Raw genomic sequence first — 23,094 nt, forward strand, 5'->3', positions numbered from 1 at the left:
AGGGATAATCGCCAAGCAGCGGACGAGGACCAGCGGGCTGGAAGCGGTTCTGCAGAAACGCGTCTAGAGCAAGAAATGATCACGAGCTGGAAATGAGCCAGCGAAGCTGCGGCGCTGCAGAAGCAGAGAAGCCTGCCCATGCCGTGGGCTGCAGCACCCACCTCTGGGGGAACATGCTGTCCATTTTCAGGGTTTTCAAGAAAGATGGGGCTCAACAGGAGAGAATCAGATCTGGAAAAATGGTGTAGCAGGGAAACTTGAGCTAATGAGTAGTTTTGTTGACAGGGGAGAAACCTGAGGGGAGCTTTGGTAGGTATTTTCAGATACGTGGGCTGATGTCAGAAGTTGAAGAAGATAAATGAAGATGATGAAGGGGAGAATTATTTCGTCTTTGCATCTTCGATGCCTGGTGGATAAGGCAAAAAGCAGCGGGGTTAACTCGTAGCAAGGAAAATTCAAGTTGGACACAAGGCAAAACTTCTGAACAATGAAGCAGTCTGAAGGGCTGCCAGAGGGTTGCTGGAAGGCAGCAAACCTATCATTTTGATATGTCTTTATGCCCACGTCCAGAACTTAATTGTCAGACATCGCAGTGAAGTAAAGTTTGTTTCCAGCTCAAAAAACATAATCATCTGAGGTACCTTCCAAAATCGGTGACATTTTTGGTGCCAACACTAGAAACGGATCTTACTTTTGATATACTGATAGTTGAAGACACACAGAATTTTTAGACTTTTTTCAAAGGAGTTCGGGACACGGAAGGGAGAGGGAGCCAAACTTCCACAGCGCTCTTGCGGCTTTCAGGCTGCCGACGTTGTGCCGAGCCTCAGCCTGTGAACTACATCACCATACAGTAATTTTCCTACCAGACGTTATGGCTTCTAATCCAAATCGTTGAGTTTATATATGTTGCAAATATTTAAAAAACAAAAAAAAAAAAAGTGGGGGAGAGGGGAAAGGGTAGGTTTCCTGATTTTTTTTTTTTTCCTGAATCGTTTCCAAACTTAAACTGAACCAAAAAAAAAAAAAACACCCAACTTATCTAAGGCAAAAAACCCCTAAGGCAGCGAGTGAGCAGGCTGGGTCGGTCCCCTCCTGAAGGCGGCTGGGGCGGGCGGGCAGCAGGGCGGGCTGGGGCGGTCCCGCGGGCGTCGGGGCGGGCCCCACGCGAGACCCAGCGCCTTGCCCACCCCGTCCCACAGCCGGCGCAACCCGCGACATGGACTGCGGCGTGATCACCTCCAAGACGGTGCTGGTGCTGCTGAGCCTCGCCTTCTGGGTACCGTGCGGGGAAGCGGGGCCGGGGGGGACCGGCGGCATAGATAGCTATATGTATGTTAAAGAACAAAAAGACTTCTGTTCTTTCCGTAGGCTCGTGAGAGAGAGGAAAAAACCCCAAAAAGTTGGTGGAGTTCAACTTTTTTTTTTTTTTTTTGCGGGGAGGGGGGGAGTACTATTTTTAATGCTCCTTCATCAGCAGCGGCGTTCAAGGTAACAGCTCTCGTGGCCGCGAGCGAACGGAGGTGTCGGCACGGGTAGCGGCGACGCGCGCGCTTTCCTCCGCGCGGGCAGGAGAACGGGCGCGCGGGACAGCGCCCTTCCTAGTCGCCTCCTCACTAATAACTGAAAAGCCATCCGAAAGGGTGCCGTTCTGTACTTTTTGACCTAATCCTCTGCTAGGTTTGAAGGTATTGCTCGGACGTCAGGTTAAATCAGCCCAAGTGCAGGGCGCTGCTGCTGCTGCGAAGGGGGATTTGTCCTTGGTGTTTCCCTGCCGTCAGGTCTCAGATAGCCAGGGATGCTGGAATTAATCTTATTTTCCCCCCACACACACACTACCTCCTCCAAAAAAGGCTATTTTCGGCTCGCTAGCTCGGTTCCCATGGAGGCCGGGAGGAGAAGGGGAAGTGGGGTTTGGGCAGCGCAGCCTCATGCGACCGTGACTGTAGGCGCTTGGGCGGCCGGACACAGCAGGCCACGATTATTCTGGTAAAATAGTCTTGGATTTTTCCACTGTGTGGGGAAGTTTGCATAGTCTGCTAAGAAATAGGTGGAAAGAAACAAGTGGGTGGCTGGCAGAGAGCTGGCAAGCGCGGGTGCTTTGAGGGTAGGGGTGAGCTGAGCAGCTCGGTGCGTGCCGGCATGCCGGGGCTTCCCGTGCGGAGGTGCGGGGACAGGCTGCTACGGGCTGCTCGGGAGGGCAGAAGCGAGGAAAAATTATTTCTGTGAAGTGATAACAACTTTCATTTTCACTTTGGCACTCGCTGAGGATCAGAGCCTGAATTGGGCAAGCGCCACCAGATGCATGACTGATGCTCCTTTGACTTCAAGGCTTTGGGATTTACAGGGTATTTCTTCCCCTTGGATTCAAAGGGGATTTATGGATTTGAGGTTTTATAGTATATTTCTTCTCCTGGGATTCAAAGGGGATTTGCAGATTTGATTCAGGGGATGCTCCTGTGCTACCACCATCCTCAGACGGGGAATAACCTGCAGGGCTTGGAGCGGGGATGAGGTTAAACCTCATGTGCTGGATCAGTAGGGTCCTTTGTGCTTTCACATCTGCTTTGCAACACTTTGAGTGTTTTCAAGCAGCATTTGAAATTTAACACTTTCTTGAAAGTGAGGGTCAAGAGCCCCGCAGCCAAGGTGAGGACTCTGCAGGGGCACGGAGCTGCTCTGCTGCTCATCTGGGAGTCCCGCCAAGCAGGGACTGGTAGTCCTGGTCGGTACTAGAGAAGGTGAACGTCTTTTCTGAAGCTGGAAAGAGTTAAAGGGAAGAACAACAGGTCTCACAGAGAGAGAAGTGATGTGAAAGGAGAAAAGAAAAAAAGGAAATTGAGGGAATAATCTACTGCTTGGATTAAATCCACGTTCTTAGGAGGTGTTGTGTCCTATATTGTAAATATAGGCTTGCCAGTGGGTGGTGGTTGCAGCGAGTAGCTCACCCCCCTTGAGTTCTGCACCTCCTTTAGAGGTGTTTATTGCAATTTATTGCCTTGTGTTTTCCAAATAACTTTCATATCAATAGCCTGAACGGTGCAGGAGGCTGTATTTCTTGCCGTGCGTGAAGTAATGTGAGCTGACAGAGTACGTTTGTCATGTGGTGTTATTCGAAATTCTTGGAGAGGAACAGTGGAGTACCTCACTGTGTGTACGTGGCAAGCCCATGAGCTTCAGCCAGGAATTATATGGGTCAGGTATACCTCCAGTTTACATCATTAGTAGTGCTTGGCTTTACTTTTTTTACTTGTTTTTAAATCAAACAACAGCTGTATGGCCTCCTAGAAATGTCTCTGGTACCCTTCTGTTGTAGGGCAACTCTCTATTCTTGACTGGAGCAGCTGTTGGATCATCCAGCTCTGTGGATAATCAGTAATTACTCTTCTGCCTTATGCGTGTTTGTAACCTCTGAATTTGGGCTGGCCCAGATCAGGCCTTGGTTTCCTTCTAGGCAATGCACCCTGAAGGCCCGTGGCATTTCGATGCTGCAGCGACCAATACGTGTGGTAATTGCATTCCTGCAGTAGAACTGGAGAACCTGGACTTCAGGTTTCAGCAAGGCGGGGAAGAAGGAACTGGCTCTTATACTCTTTTAGAATACATTTATGGGTAACGGGTGGGTCTCTACGCGTACGAGGCTCTAGATCATTATCAAAATACAAGATTTACCAAGCGCACTTGGATTCTTCTCGGAGCAGTAATTCACGCTTCGGCCTCGCGTGCTGCAAATCTTGCCCAGCTTGGAAAGAATTATAGAAAATAATTCATCTTCAGTCTGTTCAGCAGTTAGTGCAGTTATGGTGCTTTGACAGAGGTTATGGCTTAGAAACAAATAGAAAAAAGCAGTAAATCCTCTTTTGTATCTCAGATCATTATCAGAGTACAGGAGCGAAGAAATACAAATGGGCAAGAACGATAAATAAGGGCTTCCTAAACGAGGTGAACGAGCAATTCCTCTCTTACCTACTGAGCTGTACAGTGCTCAGCATCTTACCCGGAGACAGGGCTGCTGGGAAGGGTGAGAGGTGAGGGCTGAGGAGTGCAGGACCTCTGAGAGCAGGGGTCGACCAAAGTTGTTTTGACTGAACAGTTGCCAAGTGGTGTGCTTCCAGGAGTGTCAGATCTGCCTCCTTCCCCCTTGAAGTGTGTGATTATTTTGGTAGATGGGTGTTGGCCAATTCTAGACAGAGGCTGGGGACATTGGTTTAACCTGGGTAGCCTAAAAGAGTGGGAGGAAGGGTCTGATGGGACTCTAGTGTCTTTAATACCCTGGGCAATGGTGTCATGAGTGGACCTTGGCTGGGCAGGACATGGTGGTGATGACTCTGCTGGGAGGGGAGAGGTAAAATCCTGGGATTCGCTAGCCTGTGCGAGGGAGGAAATGGGGAATTTAAAAACTAGATGGTTTCTTGCTCTGATACCTGTGTATAATCTGGATTTGAGTGAGCAGAATTTGTTCTCTTGACTGTAATGGGACCGTCCACAGAAGCCACCTTGCCTAGGTGAGCAGCCCAGGGCTTGTTCCTTGCAGGTTATTCCCTGCAGGGAGTGTGACCTGCAAGTGATAAAGCCAGACTGTTTTCCCCAGCTAATCCCTCGCTCTCTCTGTGCCTGCACACGCTCTGAGTGCGTTTGAGCAGATGATGGTGTGCTGTGGCGGTGTTAGTGGAGCTGTCCCAAGAAGGATGGAGTACAGTCACGTTGCTCTGGCTGCTTTATCCGGAACAATAGTTTTTTTGGCCAACTGCCGTGTTTGTCTGCCAGAGTAGGTAACGATGTTGGGATAATTGCAGGAATACTGTCTCACTGCCGCTGCAAGGGCTTTGAGTCACGCTGGCCCTACAAACGGTGTTTGTTTTTCCCATCCTTTCCTGTAGAGGTGGAGAGTTTGCAAATTAATCTCCAGAGGATGGGTTTTCTGAAAGCGTCTGTATTTTCATTTCCCTGCACAGCAGGGCCTGCTGGTGCTGCTCTCCTTCCTCGCCATTAGGAGCAATTCATCTTCAATTCATCTTGCTTACCTGCAGCCACCAAAAAGGTAGCTATCTGGTCTCGGCAAGCTATCTCAGCTCTCTCTATGAAAGCATAGACCACATGCCTCACTCTTAGCTGAACTGGGTGAGAGATTCATGTTTGGAGCCGGCTCCCTGCTTCTGATTCAGGAAAAGGTGATGGGAAGAGAAGGTGGTGGAGTCCTTCCTCCTGCGATGTGCAAGCGGAGGACCACATTCAGGAGCATATGCCTTCCTGCCTTGGTCTGTCCTGCTCCCGCTCTTTCTCTTCTTCCTTCCCGCTTGGAGAGAGGAAGGGAGAGGATGTTAAGAGGCTCCCACAGCAGGGCAGAGGCAGAGGCAGGGCTCATTGATAGTTATTTCTCATTCTTTTTCTTGCACAACTTCCTACCGCACTCCATTTATCTTTGCCTGTAGTAGAAAAGCACCCAACATTAGTGCTCTGAGGGGGTCAGAGCAGATAGTCACGGCTCAGTGACTGCTGGCGCCTACGTTCTTTAGTGACAAACGAGGGTTTGTTTTTGGTCTGCCAGTTCTGTAGCTATACTGACTCTTCACAAAAGCAAGCTGGCTTCTGCGTGGTAGCTAACAAAAGCTGTGAACTACAATTTCGGGCCAAAATTTGACTCCAGATGGTTGCTGGAGTCATCTGTTCATTGGAGAATAGAGAGGTCGTTGGTCAGAGTAGCCCAGCGCTGCAAAGCTCGGGGTTGCCAGCTACCCCCATCTCCCTTCTCCACCCCCTGCAGTGCCTCTACATCAGCTGATGTTTTCCAATATCTTTGGATTTGTTGCCCATGACTTTCCAGGGAGCACAAGCTGAGTGCATTTTGGGGTACTAGTTTCATCTCTGCTTTGAGGAGATACTCGCATTGGTCTGGAAGTCCTGGAATATTTGTCAGCTCAGCCTGTGCTTATTCTGTCCTTTCTTGGTGCATCCAATACTAAAATCTGCTTGTTTTCAGCCTCGCAGTGATTTGCTGAATGATCCCTAGGGGCACATTGGAAGGTCAAGTCATCACAGTATTGATGTGGTGTCACTTTTCAATCATTTTTAGTAACTGGGAGGGATAAATGTGTCAGTTCCTGCATCCATCAGTGGTTTGAAATCACTCTCACCATTGATAGGTGGTTTGGGAATGCTTGCCCTGAAGACTCGGTCAGCGACAAATCAGAAGGATACTTAAATAAAAACAAAAAATCCCCAGATAAGGAGAATTTTTAATTCTACATGGGATTAAAGCCATAGCGAATAGCAAAGGCTATCCTGGAGGTTATTGCTAATAGAGACATGTTCATTTTTAAGGGAGGAGGTATTCTCCAAAGAGTCATTGCAGGTCAGGGGGTCAAGAGACCTGTGACCTGTTCCTCACCTTTCCTCCATCTGCTCTTAGGCAAATCCTTAAGCCTGCCTATATCTGTTTCTGATCTGTGCCAGTTGGTGACAGAGAGCTCTGCTGTGTTTTCAAAGCTCAGCGTGATCCTTGGCAAGAAAGCATAACATATGTGGAAGCTCCCTCTCCATGTCATGGAGAAGATGCTGATCAGCTGTGGGGGTCCATGCGACTCACGGCAGCGTCAGTGGTGGAAGGAGCTGCTTAACCAGGGACGTGATTTTGGGGGGTTAGACTGTGCACGGGTTGTGAAAACTAGCGTGGTTGCTGAACGGGGCTGATGCCTGCACTTGGTGCCGCATTTAAGATGAGGCACCACATTTAGCCTCGCAGAAGCGCTGGGGGCTGGGCCCTGCTCAGCACCTCTGCACGTGCAGCTCATGGGGCCTCGGCTTGGCCGTGGCAGCAAGGAGAACACCAGAGACTGGCTGGAAATCTTGGGCTGAGCTTCTTTGCTGAGGTTTCTCCATTAATGCACTTTACGTCATGTTACATTTGCAGGATGCCTCAAACACTTGGAATAAAATGCATGGGACAAAGTTCCTGTGTGTTTTAAATTACTTTGCCCAACACTGCAAAGCAGAACTTAACTGACTTTTGGGAAAATGTGCTTTGCTGTATGTGCAGGAGCCTTAGAGAGCAAATGAACGCTGAGACAACAGTGTGGTCAGAAAAGAAGAGTTGGGATGGTTTTGGAGGTATGGGATGACACCCCTTGCCCTTTAATGTGTGTTTCTGAGGACCAATCTCGGCTCAACTGTCTCCAAAGGGCTCTGAAGCCTGTGAAGCGATTCCTGGTGAATGATGTGTTACGGATCAGGTCCTAAAGCAGTTTGGTCCCGTCACAAGTTTTATGGTTTGCACCACTCGGAAACCCGAGGTCTGCTGGAGAAAGGCCCTTGATAAACCACCGTCGCTGAAGAGTTCCAGGTGTGTTACTCCTCTGCAAGGAGCTGAGAGCTCGAGGGCACTTTTTATGCGGGTGGAATAGAAAGTGGATCTTTATTGTACTTTATATATAAACTGGGAGTTCCTTGCATTTCCCCCAGGAGCGCGGCACCGCTAGGCTGCCACGAGTTTGTTTTACCGTATCCAGTGTGCTAAAAGGAGCTGCCAGGATCGTTCTTACAGCAGTAGCATTACAAAGCGCGCTTTTCCACGCGGCAAACCTGCACATCGGCCACGCAGCGCCTCTGTCCCGGCTTTCCTTCCCGCCCGGCCCCGCAGCAGAGGCACCGCAGCCACCGCTTCTTCGGCTGCATCAGCCGTCAAGCAACGTTTCACAACAGATTAGAGAGATGTCGACTCTCTCGCCAGCTGCGAGAAGTTTCCCCCAGCGTGAGGATTAGCTTCGCTGCGTTTGAGGTGAACTTCTTTGCTATCAGGTTTGCAGCCGGTGAGGTAAAAGTCACCGGATCCCGTGGCTGAGCCAGAGCGGCTTAGCAAGGAAACAGGGCAGCTCCGAAGGCAAACATTGAACTAGAGGGTGTTTGGTGTCCAGGTCGGCTGTTCAGATCAAAACTAGCTTGGCCGTGGCTGATTGATAAACCCGCCGCGCTCAGCCGAAGTGACGCTCGCGGCCGCCTCTGGCTCTGCGGTCTGTATCTTTATTTGCAGGGGAAAAACAGCTGGGAACGGGAGTGAGACGCTTTCGTTGCTGCCGTCAGGGCATTGACGGAGAAATCAAGGGCACTGATGCCTCCTGGGGTCCCTGGCAGCTATCTTGAAATGATGGGAAAGGCAACCTAAAGGCTGTCGTGTTTTGTCACCTTTCGAGGATAAAAACAGCCTGCTGAGGTGCTGGGATATTGGATAGCAGCAGCAGGCTAACGCCGAGGCGCCGGGTTGCAGGGGCAGGCGTCCCAGCAGGAGGACGCGGGGAATTCCCGGCAGGATTTCCAGCTCTGCTCTGCAAAGCCTTTCCCGGTGGGCAGCGTCGCCAGCGCTACCCTTCGGGTGATACGGGCTGGTTTTTAGGAGGGGGCAAAACCGAGTTAAGCTTGGGGAACAAAAGTCAGCCAGACAAACTTGGGAAACGCCGGGGAGAAAGTTGTTTAACACGGCTATGAAACAAAACCGTTCAAACCAAAATCCCCTCCTTGAGCGTGAGGGTTTGCAGCACGTAAAAAAACTGCAGGTCGATGCTGCTTTTCGTTTGGTTTTGTCTTCTTCCTGAGAGCGAGCCACGGCTTTTCATAACCTCGTGGCTGCCGCTCGATGATTTTATTTGAGGAAGAAAAGGGAAAAGCAAGGGATGCCTCTTGTACCTGCCGAGCTACGCAGTGGTGCATTTTGCAGGCAAGCTCAAACCTGCCCCTTAGTTGTGCAACGTGGCTGATTATTTAGATTTAACGTACTTTGAAGAGTCTCTCATGGCTCTGCATCAATCGGCTCAGTCCAGTTTTGTGAGTTAGGGCCCACCTGAGTACTTCACCCGAGGAGGCTGTGGCTTACAGGTTTTGGCATTATGGCTAGTGACTGGGTCACGGGCCGCCGTCGATGGAGTTGAGTTATGGAAGCGTGGCAATAATTCGCTCCTCATTCGGTTAAATAAATACCATAAGTGCGGCAAGAAACAATAACTGAAGCCACCGGGTCTCTCCCATCTGGCAGAGGTTAAACCAGTGCTGGGTAGAGGGGAGGAATCCGTTCTGTTACGCGGGTGCATGTGAGCGAGGGGGAAAGAGCTGAATGAGGATTGTCCTGATTGCAGGGGGAACACGACTTTGCCCCAGACCAAGGGCGCCTGTCAGATCTGCGGAGCCGTATAAGCTGTTGGCACTGGAGGTTGCTGGGCCTGGCAGGAGAACCGAGGGTTGGTCTCTCCAGGTGCCTCCGTTTCCCCTAATGTCGCTAGAAAAGCTGTTGTTGGCTCCATGGAGGCAGAGTTAAGCAGTGGCTAGGGAGGACTTGAAAATCTGGCAGGTGACAGGCATGGGGAGAATAAAACTTGCAGGACAGTCGAGCAGAGAGAGGCAGAAAGAGTAATCCCTCTTGCCCTGCATGCTGGTTGTTTTGGGGTCATAAAATGAGTTATTTGTGGAGGAAATGTTGTGCAAACCTTTTTGAGCAAAGGTTTCCTCTTTGAAAAAAAAGGGGATAGCATTCCAGTGAATGAGGCGGAGAGCTGTTATCCCAGCTTCATCTAGCGTTAACACTTGCGTTACCGAAAAAAAGCTTCTGTGTTTGCAAAACTAGGCTGTAATACTCAGAATCACCCTTGTTCTGGGAGTGCTTCTTCCAGTCTTAAATTTTATCTACAATTTACCTGGTTTTCACAGCTTTTAACTATATAGTTTCGTTACCTTAAATTGGACTGACCAGCTTAAAGATGAGGGCCATTTTCCATCATCAGGTCCCCTACAGTAAATACTATGCCAGTCCCTCTTATCAGACCTAATTATCAAATTACCACTCTGAAATCAGAAGATACCGGGAAAACACTTTTTTTTTTTAAAAAAAAGCCAACCCCAAAACAAGAAACACTGCCTTTTAGATTTTTAACTAGTAGTTTGACTCCCTTGCTCCATTGTATTCAGATATGGGGAAAAAAGAAACCTATGCTGATAAACGTAAAACCAACCAAACAAAAACCCTGTTTCCAGTCATCACACAAGGTCAATTTATTAAAACGGTCAAAGAAGCGAAGGTGGAAGAAGATCTGTTCTGCCTGACTGAGAGATGCAAATCTTAGATTTATTTTTATTTTTATTTTTATTTTTATTTTCCTTTCAGAGCAGTTATATGGAGGGAAGTTTAAGAGGCCCCTTCTATGTGTACGACACTGAGTGCACGGAGAAGGTGGAGGGGTGAAGTATTTGCGTGGCCATCAGCGTATCTGGAAGGGCAGAAGGTCCCGGTCATCAGCAAACTCCCCTTCTGGCAGTGGGTAGGAGGGGAGTGGGACATTGTGCAAAAGTCTTGCTGCCCCTTTTAAAAATGTATATATTATCAAATCTGCTAGCCTCCAAAGGCTCTCCATCCACGGCTGACCTGTTCTGCCCCAGTGAGATACCTTGGGCACCTTCTCTCCCTCCACCCCTAACCCCTTCTCTTTCATAGGCCAGATCTAATGCTAACACTGCTATGTGGGTATTATTTTGTAGGCTGGAGAGAGATCCCATAAAGGGCTGAATTCCTCATTGCTTTGAAGCTAGTTGCGTGTGTTACTGCAGAAGAGCATCACCTCGATACCGAGGTGGCGTAGGCTCGCTGAGCCACCGTGCTCAGTCCTTTGCCAGAAATCAGCTCGGGAAAGCTTGGTTGTTATCGCTTTGCTTTCTTTTAGCTCACCCCAGCAAGGAGTTCATTGTTCACGCTCAAATAGTTGAAGATCTCTGCTTTCTAAAAGAGGCACAGGATATGAAAAACAGGTATTTCTCGTGTCGGGGCCTCAAACAATCCAAGCCCTTGTGGGCGAGAGAGCAGAGATGATGGCAGCTTTGCTGCTGAGCTGTGAAAAGGGGCTTTCTGACAAAATTTCCGTTTGCCTCATCGCTTCAGCTTGTCTTAAGGGAGTCGTCAGTGTTGTGAAGAAATACGAGCAGGGCTTCCTGGTGGAGGCCCAGTGAGTCAGCCAGGGGATGTTCGGGGAGGAAGGAGGCAACGTGAGGCTATTCTGCTTGCGAGTCGCCAGCCAGCCGGTGAGGCTTCTGGATAGGTGCTCGCGGGCGGATTGCAACGGCCGTCGAGGCAGCAACGCCGTCACGCAGACTCGGCGAACAGGTTCTCCCGTATCAGCCTGACTTCACGCCTCGGCTTCGTCTGCCCTGGGATCTCTGCCAGCGGTGGCCGCTTGCATCGGCCCGGGCTTGTTCACACATCCCGTGCTGCGATTCTGCGCTTCGTTCTGGCTCGTCGGAAAACTTGTGAGCAGCGGACTAAAAAAAAGTCAAGAATAGTAACACCTTCTACTATGAATTACTTCGAATCATCAAGGCAAACTTAGAGGTTATTTAAGAAGTGTTGAGGAGCTGTTTGACTAATGAAGAATGAATGATTTGTTGTCTTCGCCTTCTCCCCCCCCCCCAAGTCATTATTTAAACCAGCCTTTATATCTGTGAAAGATTTTTTAAGATGACACAGAAACCTGCTAAATCAGGTCTACTTTAGACTTTCTACTCTTGACACAAGGTCTGTCGTCACCAGTGCAAAGAGACATTTCTTCTCATGCTTCTACTCTAGAGAAGTTTTGCCTTAGTTTTAGGGATGGGCTGACAGGTTTTGCAAGGTTAGAGGAAATGTCCCCCCCAGATTTTGAGTTTTCCTTAAGTGTGGGAAAAGTGTCAGGCAGAAAGCTTGGAGATGGACATGCTGAAATGTTTTTCTCCTCTGCTTTTACAGTTTGGCTCTGGTGACTCATCTGCAAAAATAAAACAAGAACAGATACCTACCTGAAATGTATTCCACTTCCAAAGTGATCCTTCTCTTTATGCTTCAGAATCTTCACTTTGATTTAAAAAACCATGGGTGAAGTCCTTGCTATATCTAAGTCTGTGGAGAAAAATCTGACTTCCTTTAGGCCAGATCTTTACCTAATTTTTTATTTTCACATCATTATGCTTCCTTTTTCTGCTTGGAAGGAGGCAGAAGTTCTGAAATTATAATAGTAGACCACTTGCTGGCTGTGTTTCCTGTCTGACCAGAGCACAGGTAACCCTGAATGTTGCAATAAAACTTGTGAAATTGCCTCTCTGTATTTGCAAGAGGCATCAATAAAGTTTGGAGAAGAATCTCCTGTGAACTCAGTGCTAGACCTTCTGAGGTTGGTCTCCTATAGCTGAGCTTTGCTAGTTCTGGCTCTATCGGACTTCTGTGAATTGGCTTCACAAGGTTTTTTAAAGCTGTGGTAGCCCTTAATTGGCAACAAAGGTTTGCTTATTGTCCAGGGCTCTCAGTTTATCTGTCTTTAGCATCTCCTGTGCGTGCTCTCTGCGTTCGGCGTTGAGCACAATAGAAACAGGTAGAAAACGGAAGGTGTCAAGTACAGAAGAGAAGCGAAGAACACACTTGTTATCTAAATCACTCGCAGAAACGTAGTGGAAGTATTGGGAGATTCTTACATGTCTCCACGTGTGTCTCCATCTTATAAGAAAAGTAAATGATGCAGCAGAGGGATTTGTAGGCCTGTCTCCTGCCACAGAAGTGCAGAACTACTTGCAAAGGCTCTAGAACTGGAGTGACACAAAACATTAGGGCTTTAAACTCTCTGAATGTGACAAACTAACTGGATTTAACTTCACACTTTGCACATTAACTTTTATACATTAACTAAGTCATGTAGCTGTTCTGTTTTGCACATTTTGACGTGACGCTGCTTCTGAACGTAGCTGACTCATTTATCTGCCAGAAACATGTTTTATGCTTTTTATACCCTGGCTTTGCAGTCTTTCCTGCCTTTCCCACACTAGCTAAAGTCACCACGGCTCCGTTCCCCCAGGTACTGCCTTTCTGAGGGTCTCGCACCCCTTCCGTTTTTCCCTCAGCGGGAGCAACAGGCACTCGGCAGTCAGTGACATCCTAACCTGAGCGCTCAGCTGCACCAACCAAAGTCTGCTGATGTCCTCAAGAAAAATCTGCTTATTAGTAGGTGTGGCTAGATGCAAGCGTTTGACTTGAAAGTGCACATGCATGCTGTAATGCACGTATAGGAGGCTTCATGCAGCTGGCAGCCGGCTCCACCTTTGTGTGTCGGGGCAAATACCTGGGAGTACTTGCTCCAGCCTGGAGCTTTCATAGTTGCTGCAGCGATGGCAGCAGCAAAGAGACCAAAGACTGGAGGTGACACCCTTGGGTTGGGATACAAGCTCTGTGGCTGGGAGCATCACCATGTTGTATCTGTATTCTTGGAGGATTATTAGTTGGCACACACTGAGGAACCATAGCTCACCTACTTGGACTTACCCAAAAACTTGAGAGGCCAGAATACCATTACTCTCCAGCCATACCTGTGTTTATTGGGAAGGCTTCAAAACCCAGGAACACATGCAGTCAGGTATTACAGTCAAGGCAGGACTGCTACTATGACAGCTACTACAGCATTATTCATATTATGGTTTTAGCCATGCACAGTGTTAACTAGGAAGAAGTTAAGTCAACCCAGAGCAGTCCTAACTCTGCTCCTGCTGTGGCCGCTTGGATGTTTTCCACTGCTTCCATGGGAGCAGGGGCCAGATTCTGAGCCGTTCCCTGAGCTCGTGCTGGGCCCAACTGAGTGACCCTGCCTGAGCAGGGGGGTTGGATTCGATGATCTCCCGAGGTTCTTTCGAACCTCAACCGTTCTGTGATTCTGTGAGTCTGAGAGTGGAGTACTTTGGCGGGTAAGAAAGGCCACTGCACCTCTAGTTGTGAAACTTGTGGCCTGTCTGACTGTTATCTGATTCAGAATTAATAAATGCCGTGTTTGTTAGGTTCTGGATATTAATGCTGCACAAAAACTATGCAGGAGTAGCAAAAAGTTGCAAACTTTTTGCAGCCACATTTTCTGCAGGAAGCTGCTCTATTTTTCCCTGTAAAGCTCCAGAGCCTTCTGCAGGGAGCTCACCCGGAGGATGGGCACCGCTTTCCCTTTGCTGCGAGAGCATGCTCCTGGTACTTCCAGTGAAGACACTGGAACACGCAGTTTCCCCGTGAGCTTTCTGAGTCTCCTCATTTCTCTGCTGTTCTAAAAATGAAGAAGTAAAACAAACTTGGCTAAAACTTACACTTTCAGGAATATGCTTTTTTTTTTTTCTTCTCCTTCTTTGGAGAAAAGATTTTGCTTGGACGAACTTTGTAGACTAACTTTTTTAGGCTCATTTCTTAATGCCTGTTTCAAATAAAATGTATCTTTTAGTGCAGCAAATGGAAAATAATAGCTTTTTCTTTCAGAAAAAGAATACCGAAATATACAGCAGGGTCTTACACCAGACGTGATAAATGATTTTAAGGGTTAGCTTGATCCTGGTTGCATCACTTGGTGCATCTGATCCCAGTAATTGTAAAAAGTACAGGCAGCGTCCGGGAATAGCAGGCACGTGCGGGTGAGAGCTGTCTGAGGTGAAGGATGTGCCCTGAGCCCGGAGGAAATTAAGGGCAGGCACCAGACCTGGCCGCAGGAGCCAAACATGGTAAAGGAATTAGCAAGTTCTAGCTCTAGTGCGACGACAGTTTGATTTAATTAAAATGTAGGGCACTGGGAGAAGTTAGGAACTGCTTGTAGGCTGCATGATGAAATCCAGCTGCAGCCTATTGAAAACAGGCTGGTTTCCCTCAAGTTTCCAGAAGGTGGGTATGGCCGGTGCTCCTGTTTTACCAGGCCAAGTCTTGGGCTTGGGTTATGGCAGAGGTGGATTGACTGCAACTCTCAGGAGTTTTTTTTTTTAATGGCACTGTTGAGGCTTTGACTGAGCGCTGCTGAGCCTTTCAGTGTCATTTCAGGTGCTGTACCCAATTTTGTGCGTAGAAGCCTTCAGTCTCCAGAGCTGCCTGTTGGACATTGGTCGCCAATGTGCCGTTCTGATATGCTGACTTCAACTGGCAAAACATCTTTTTAAAGGAAAGTTTTATTTTAGAGGATGCAGGATATTTCCTTCAGGAAGAGCAAGTACTGACTTTTGCTGGGGTTAGGGACAGCAGTGCATGTCTTAGTGGTTGATGGTGGTCTTCAAACACAGCTGAACCACATGTTTCTTACCACTTTTACGTGCAGCCAATTTCTCAGAGGGAATTACTCTCAAAAAGGGTTTACTGAGGCATTTGAAAACCTGATTGCATGACAGCTTTTTTTGCCCCCCCCCCCTTCCTTTCTGAAAAAATCCAAGAAGCTTCTTCTGGATTAAATAATAGAGCAAGGACAGGCAAAAACCAATCATCTTGGTTAGCAATGAATGATCCCCCTCTGGTGCTTAAATCCCACAGTGACTTTCAGAGTTTCCACATGTTCAAGAGTAATGCTGTTGAGAAAGTGGAAAGGATGAGATTTCCTCAAAAGAAAAACCCAAAACAAAAAAAACACAACCCTGTGGTGAACATCTCAGAAGTTAATTCCTCCAAATGCAGTCTTAGGTAGGATGTAGGTGATCCTGGGGAGAGAGTGTGAGCTTGGCCCTCTACAGAGACGCTAGCTATGTGCATTGAGAGGTGCCCCTGTGTCAGCTTGGCTGAAATGGCATTTCATTAGTAGAGGAATGATTCACTAGGAGAGGATTTTGTCCTCTCTGTATTAAAGTTTGGATGGGGAGCACGCCTTTTTTTCTAAATCTTTGCATCTGTAGTCCTTGCTTCTACAGCTGAAATTTTAATTATGCTGTTACAGAAACGCTCATATTTATTTTTCTGGGAAGACAATAAATAACTGCACATAACTTTATTTATTGCATTTCAGGCAGCAGCAGCTGGTCTTAGCTATGTTGGGGGATATGTCATTAATACCTACAAGAGCTATGACAACTTCCTGCAAGACAAGTACGCTCTGTTGCCAGCGGTGATCATTATTTGCGTTGCCATAGTAATGTTCATCATTGGGTTGATCGGCTGCTGTGCCACCCTCCGGGAGTCACGAGTTGGACTGGGGCTGGTAAGTACTGTACATTCTTGCACGTCCTCTTTCACACCCTGTTGCATGGTACGCGAGTTGTGTGCGCAGAGCTGAAAGCGAACATGTTATTTGGAAATGCTGCTGAAGCACTGCTCCTTCGTGGGAGCTACGTACTGCTGTGAGGCACCAGTTGATGGTGGGTGAGGTGCAGGCTAAGTGATTAAAGTTTTGCTGCCTTGCGCAGACTAATACCATCAGGCACTTAGAGTTTTCCTGACTCTGACTTAGCTAGTTTGCTTAAGAGAGGAGAATACAGAGCACGAAGTTTTGAGGAGCGGGATGGTGGTGAGAGAGCAGGAGATGTGAACTTCCAAAGCAAGCAAAACAGATGTATTTTTTTCTGCTGACTTTCGTTCTCCTAACCCTAAAGGATGTATTGACTTCTTGCAGAATGACCTTGAAAAAGCTAGAAAGGTAGAGGCTGAATAACTTAGGACCCCCAGCTCATGCCTTCAATGTGATGCAAGCTCAACAAGCAGTGCCCAGCATACCTGTTTCAGCCTACCTCAGGTACTGCAGACAGTGTCCTGAACACTTTGCAGTCTAATTGCACAGATCACTTAAGTTGAGGGAGAGACAGGCTGCCGTTCCTTTATCAGCAGTTACGAATAGCGTGGTGCTGCCTGCAGAACAGCCCGCGTTCCCATCCCTGGGGAACGATCCAGGTAACCATGTTCTTGGGAGTCCGAGACCTGGGGAACTCCAGTCATCGCCATGCCCATACATGATAATCTCCTTTTTCTAATTATTTTCTGGAGATGGTTTTAATTCATGAGGCAACAGTGGATAATAATATTAATTTACTTAACATTATCAGTCTCTGCAGGGGGGGGAGAAATGTGTGATTGCATTCAAATGCTGTGTATCCTTACAGTCTCTTTCTTTTGATTTCAGTTTTTGGCCATTATTCTGGTTATCTTTATTGCAGAAGTATCAGCTTTTGTCTTGGGGTTTGTTTACAGGGAAAAGGTAAGAATTAGCATCTCTCTGCTAACATAGAAGTAAAGAATAGCTCCTTTGTTGTTGGAGCATTCCAGTATATCCAGCTTTCTTGCCCTTCATCTTGTATTCTGAGATCTGCAGGGCAAGTGGTTACAGTGGGGACGCAGAACGAGGATGTCGCCACCGGGTAGATGAATTGACCCTTGTCAGCAACATGATGAATACATTAAGTATCTGGCAGGCATCACAACAAACTCTAAGTTGGATTAAGCAGTTGTTGATGCTCACAAAAGAGGGCTCTTAAGTCAAGGGAGATCAGCTTATATCCAGGAAATTATTCTGATTAAGTGCTACCCGGGTTTTATCTAAAACTTTTTTTTTTTTTTTTACTTTGGGGATACAGATCTTTTGCAGTTTCCTTTAGATAATATTTTGAGCTCTTGTGTTAACCGAAAATGGATATTTTTCTCTCAAAATAGGTTAAAACTGACGTGCAGGGCACAATGCGTTCGGTCTTCCAAAAGTATGATGGGAAAAATCCAGAGTCTACGGTTGTGGATTACTTGCAAAAACAGGTAAGAAAGTCTTTAAATTCAGCTGAGAATTATTTAGAAATCAATCAATTGGACATTAAGCAAGGGATTTGGCCTGGGAATGGGAGGGGAGGAGGGTCAGTGTGGCGGTATCCTAGAGCTCTGCTCTGCAGCAGTAGTTAGCATCTGATTCTCCCTGGCAATTGGGGTGCTCCTTGCTTCGCAGAGCTGGCCTTCAGGGTCCTGAGGTGAAGTTCACGTAAATTAACGACCTTGCTGACACGAATGGCCTTGGGATCAGATAAACGAGTACATATGAGCAACTGCTGCTGAGAATCCTGTACCATAAAACAGAAAGACGATAGAAGAGTCTATCCTGCAAGCTGTCGCCTAAATGCTATCTTTTACAGCGAATAAACTGACAAGGTGATAATAATGTCTGAAGGGAAGTTGATCTGTAATATCTACTGCTGTTTCCCTGAAGTACTACTACTTCTTGTAAATCCGTCTCCTTCATGGTGATAGCCGTGCAGATAGCATTACTAACTAAACGATAATGTTAACTTGCTGCTTCTTTTTTTCCACTGGCAGTTCTCATATAGCGGCTGACAACTGCTGAAGCCACTTCCCTCTCCTTTCTTTTTCTCCGGCCTGTAAAGTAGCAGAAGGCCATGCTGCTTTATGTTCATGTTTGTGTGTATTCATGCATCCGTGTAACTATTTTGTGTCTGGCAGCTTCATTGTTGTGGGGTAAAGAACTACAGTGACTGGACGACCACACAGTGGTTTAACTCCACGAGTAATAGCAGTGTCCCTCTGAGCTGCTGCAGGCAAGATCTGAACAACTGCACGGGGCGTCTGGATCAGCCACAGGAACTCAATACACAGGTGAGGGTAGAAGGCACAGTTTCTCATGTCCATGTTACGCTGGCCCATGATCATTCTCTGAACCAGCCAGAGCCAATGAGGAAAGCACTTTAGGGAGGATGTAGAGATGATTTCTTCCAATCCTTTCCAGCAGTTTGAATCCCAGACTCTCTTCTCCCCATGTGTTTTCAACTAGGTAGTTTACTTCTCGCATAATTCTATAAGAGCACTTAGATAACCAAAGGAGAGCAGCAGGTGTTTTCATAGGCACTAAATCTGTGTATTTGGCCTTTTGGCGGTCCTCCCTTTGGAGCTGCTACAGCAGCAACGTGACTAGGCCAGAGTACTACGCGTGGGCGAGTCGTTGTCCAAACAGTTCTGGAATAAAGGAAGATACTCTTTTAGGCTTGACTTAAACTGGAAAATTACGCACTGGATTCTTCAGTTTGGGGCACAAGCCCCATAGATTTCCTTCTATAGAGATCACTGCTGGTCTTCATAGGGCTGAGTTTTGGGTACTTATTTTGTGCAATAAGTGAACTGAGCCAGAGGAGAATTCTAGAAGCGGCAAATGTCAGCGAGTAAGAGTTTGGCAGTGCATCTCCCCAAGCAAGAGGAGAATGACAAGCCATCAAGCCTGGAAAGCAAGAATGGAAGCCATCAAGTCTGCAGTGGTTGGTTAGACAGGCTCTACAAGGTCCTGCTTTCTTTCAGAAACTTAAAAAAAAAAAAAAGGGGAAAAAACCCAACCCATCCAGCTGAATTATCTTTTGGCTTGTTTTCACTTTTCTCTTTCTTGGCAGGGCTGTGCGGAGGAGCTGGAGTCTGGGCTGCAGAGTGTACTCAGCTATGCTATGCTTGTAATCCTGGGGTTTGCCATCGTAAAGGTACTGGTAAATGTTTCTGTTTCTTCCCTCATGGAAAATAATGTTGCTTCCCCTTTGATGTCCTCTGGCTTTTTCTTCTACCATGCCCTTTCTATGACTGTGAGGTAGACCCCATCCTCTATTCCTGCCTTGTTTTCTTCCAGTTTTCTCCTTTTTGTCTGCATGACGAGAAGGAGAGGGATCCAAAAAAGTGGTTGGGGATTTGAGGTGGGCAGTAAATAGAGCTGTATTGGTTGTTTGGTAGGCAGTACAACCAGCTAGGTGTGCTTAAAGGCCCAGATCTAGAATTCTTTATTAAAACAGTAATAAGCTTTCCTGTACTTAACAGGGATTTTAAAAATTGCTCTTCAAAGTTTGTTTTTGGACACAAGCCAATCAATAGTCCTATGCTTGGAGACCTGGAATGAAAATGGACAACAAATACGACCAGGAATGAAAACAGCTAGACTATTTATAGAATTGCAAGATACGAATTAAATGAAAAGAAGAGGGAAACCAAAACAAGTTGTCCCGCGAGTGAAACCAGATTTTAGAAGTCCTAACATAAAACTTCTAGTAACTGGTACACCCAAGAAATGCGCACGCAGCTTTATGATTTGACCGATACATTTTAGCCTGGTGGTTTGTCACTGTTCCTTGTACCTTTTCGCCAAGTTTTGTAACCTCTTCCTTGCTGACAGAGGTGAACATTTAATAACAGCAAAATGTTTTCCCTTTGAATATGTTTTCTGTGAAAGAATATTGGTAAGTTGAGCCAGTGTAGAACACTTGCTGTTTAATATCCCTTTCCTGAACTCAATGCAGAAACAAAAGCCTGTCTCTTCAGATGTTATTTCAGGATGGGAGCTTGACTTAGTTAAAATGTCCTTTTCTTAATTCTGGCCCTAGGAGAGAGGTGATTGTTTTTACTGCATTATATCTCATAGTATGAGTTTTAAGTTTTTCAGAAGTTTCCATCACTTCCTTTCCCTCTGTAAAATGATCAATTTTATACTCCCATAACATGTCCCTTTTAATAAGTGTCTGTGATGAATCCTTCCAACACAATTTCTCCTGTGATCATCTTCTATGATTACCATGACATATTCTGCACTCTTATTTACACATCTTATATGCTTAAATATTTTATAAAGTTACATTTTAAGTCCTATACTTTCATTGTAATTATTCCCACGGTAAGATACCTAGGAATTAATGTGTAAATTAATGGGAGAACCCAGGGAAGAAAAAATTGAGTTGGAACTATTATTCAAATGTGACATATAAAAAAATCACTTTGTATTTATTTTCAAAGTGTTTTCTAGTATGAAAGGAACGTCCTTGCTATGATGATAAAAATCTAATTAACGCTTAGGTAATGGATCTGAGGAATGAAGCAGAAAGATGAAGCAAAACTAAATCTCTCTTGTTCTCTCTCTTTTTCAGTTCTTTGGCATGCTGAGCGTCTGTGTGCTCACTTGCAAGAGAGAAGACAGTGGATATCAGCCTCTTTACTCAGGGGTGTTTGCTTGATAAAAGGCAAAGACCTTTTTTTTTTTTTTTTTTGCTTCCTGATGATAAAATAGATTTGTAAAGATGAACGTTAAAGGACAATTTATGACCTTTTTGTTAAATATTTTATTTTATTTACATGAAACGGAAATCACGTAGTGTATTGGTTTGGAAAAGTTTCTTGTGGGTGTTGTGTGAAATGACACTCAAAATTTAGTGCTGTGTAGTAACTCACCCTGTTCTTAAGCACTGCAACTTCCTGTAAGGTTATTTTAGGTTTGCCCTTGTGACTTTCTCTACAGAGCAACAGATGCTGTAGTAAACTCCAGGAAGAAATCTACTTCTGCAGTTTCTTTCTGTACCCTAAAACACGCAGAAAGAAACGTTATTTTTAAATCACTAAACCGACTGAGAAAGCAGGAGGTATTCACTGACTGCACAAATATCAAATCTTTCTCATGACATGGTTAAACAGCAAAAGAAATTTTTTTAATAGGAGGTCTAAATATTCCTTACAAGCCCAGGGAGCTACGAGACATTTCTCCTGTATCTGGTGGTGTTTCTTTTGTTCCTCCTTGTTACGGTCATATTGTGTCATTCAGTTTATTGGGGAGGTTGTTAGTGCAAGACAACCCTTTGGAGCAGCGTTTAAAAACTAAAACAGAAATTTGCGTTGTCTTTTGGAATAGCTAGCAAATGTGAACAACCCCAGGTTATGAGCGGGCCTGTATTTTGAGCTTTTGGGCTCGGGGCATCTCTAGTTTGGGGTTTTGTTGTGTTGTCTTTTTTTTTTTTTTGGAAACTAAAAATTGCTTATGAAGCAGGGCTTTTGATTCCCCCCCCCCCCTTATACTGATGCTTTTATATTTTGCCTGCACATAGGCACACTTTCTTTCTATTTAATGTAGATGTTGCAAGAGTTATTCAGACGGATACAGGCTGCAAGGTGGGAGCTGCAGGAATGGCTATGTAGAAAGAGGACTCTGGGAGGGTTAGTGCTGGGTTCCCTGTCTCGGTGAAGATCTGGCTGCTTTTCACCGTTAAAAATATTAAGGTGACACATTCTTGCACTGGATAGTTGACCCAGCAACTTCAATAACCTATTGTCTGGCAGTGTCACATGATTCTTTGTTTGCTTTTCTTTTTTTCTTAAAAGATCTGCTTAACGTCATCATTTCTTGGATTGCATCATCTCTTTGAAAATGATCCTTCTTTATCACATTTGTATGTTAATCTGTTTCTCAGACCTTTAGGGATTTTTGGTTTTAGGTTTTTTTTTTTTTTAGGACTAAGATGTGGGGAGGGAGGGAGCTTTGAGCTATTCTTGATTAGAGGATTGTGGAAAAGAAGCAGCGTGTTATTTCTTTAAAAGGATAAGCAGTCCCTCCTGTAGCAAACACATATATAGCTATTTAGAAAAAAGGAATTTGGCCTAAGTGTAAGCTGTTTTTCTTTATTTCCCCCTCCCCTTAAAAAGGAATTTGGGGTAAGCGTAAGCTGTTTTTCTTTATCCCCCCCCCCACCCCAAAAAGAGATGGAAAAAGGAATGTTTGGAGGGTGATGATGATACTCTATAGGAGACATACCAGTATGAGTATGTGTACATGTTGAAAGTGTTTTAATTTTTATTGAGGGTTTTGTCTTCTGTTTAATGCCAAAATAAACCAAATTTATTTAACCAATTAATAAATGCTGTTTTTTTTTTTTTTGGTTGTTGGTGGTTATATGTTACGGGGTTTTTTTTCTTTTCTTGGGGGTGGGTTTTTTGGATGATGTAAAGTCTTTCCTTGCAGGGAAGGGCAGGCACAGGAGTCGGGTGGGAGATAACCAGGAGACCGGGAAGAGGAAAGGGTGCCAAGAGCAGCCAGGCTTCAGAGAGGGAAGGGGCGCAGACGGGTGCCAAGAGCCACCTGCTGTTACGGGGGGAGGCAGTCGTGGTCACGGCCACCCTGATGCCAAAGACCAGAAAAAAAACGAGCGCAAGCAGCCGGCAAGAAACAAGCAGGGCTATTGCAGCCTTTACTTATGGCATAATTTATCCCTAAGGCATCATCAGGTGGTCGGGAAAACATTGCACGTGAAACCTGCCCCCCCCCCCCCACAAAATTCTGTTTACTGCTCCTGAAAATAATAAATATGGAAGGGAGGGGGAAAAAAAAAAAGGTTGACGGTCAGAATTTAGCTTAACTTTTCTTCCGTGGCAAATGCAAACCATCGTGGCCGTCCTGCACCAGAGCGTCGGCAGCTTGTTTAGTTCTTAAAGGTCATATGGATTTACCGCACTGCCGCGGCGGCACGGAAAGGGCCGGCTGAGGGAGGGTGAGGGGGAACCGGGTGACGCCGCCGCAGCCGTCCACCCGCCCTCGCCCAGGAGGCGTCGCCGCAGCC

The 23,094-nt window shown here is 46.3% G+C and overlaps 1 protein-coding gene across 1 annotated transcript; it reads left to right on the forward strand.

Moving 5' to 3' along the window:
- The first annotated feature begins 1,147 nt into the window (after positions 1-1,147).
- LOC104138523 (tetraspanin-36-like) lies at positions 1,148-22,396 on the forward strand. Its single transcript, XM_068927228.1, has 7 exons — positions 1,148-1,279; positions 15,774-15,965; positions 16,881-16,955; positions 17,408-17,503; positions 18,197-18,349; positions 19,132-19,215; positions 20,641-22,396. Exons 1-7 carry the CDS (start codon positions 1,220-1,222, stop codon positions 20,725-20,727), a joined length of 747 nt encoding a protein of 248 aa, XP_068783329.1. The 5' UTR covers positions 1,148-1,219; the 3' UTR covers positions 20,728-22,396.
- Positions 22,397-23,094: the final 698 nt, after the last annotated feature.

The sequence above is a fragment of the Struthio camelus genome, chromosome Z (assembly GCF_040807025.1).
Source record: "Struthio camelus isolate bStrCam1 chromosome Z, bStrCam1.hap1, whole genome shotgun sequence".
Taxonomy (NCBI): domain Eukaryota; kingdom Metazoa; phylum Chordata; class Aves; order Struthioniformes; family Struthionidae; genus Struthio; species Struthio camelus.

Excerpts from the sequence above, each read along its gene's own strand:
- LOC104138523 (XM_068927228.1), top strand. The coding sequence starts at position 1,220 with ATGGACTGCGGCGTGATCACCTCCAAGACGGTGCTGGTGCTGCTGAGC. Across the intron at positions 18,350-19,131 it reads CACAGGAACTCAATACACAG|GGCTGTGCGGAGGAGCTGGA; the intron begins GTGAGGGTAGAA and ends CTTTCTTGGCAG. Across the intron at positions 19,216-20,640 it reads TGGGGTTTGCCATCGTAAAG|TTCTTTGGCATGCTGAGCGT; the intron begins GTACTGGTAAAT and ends TCTCTTTTTCAG.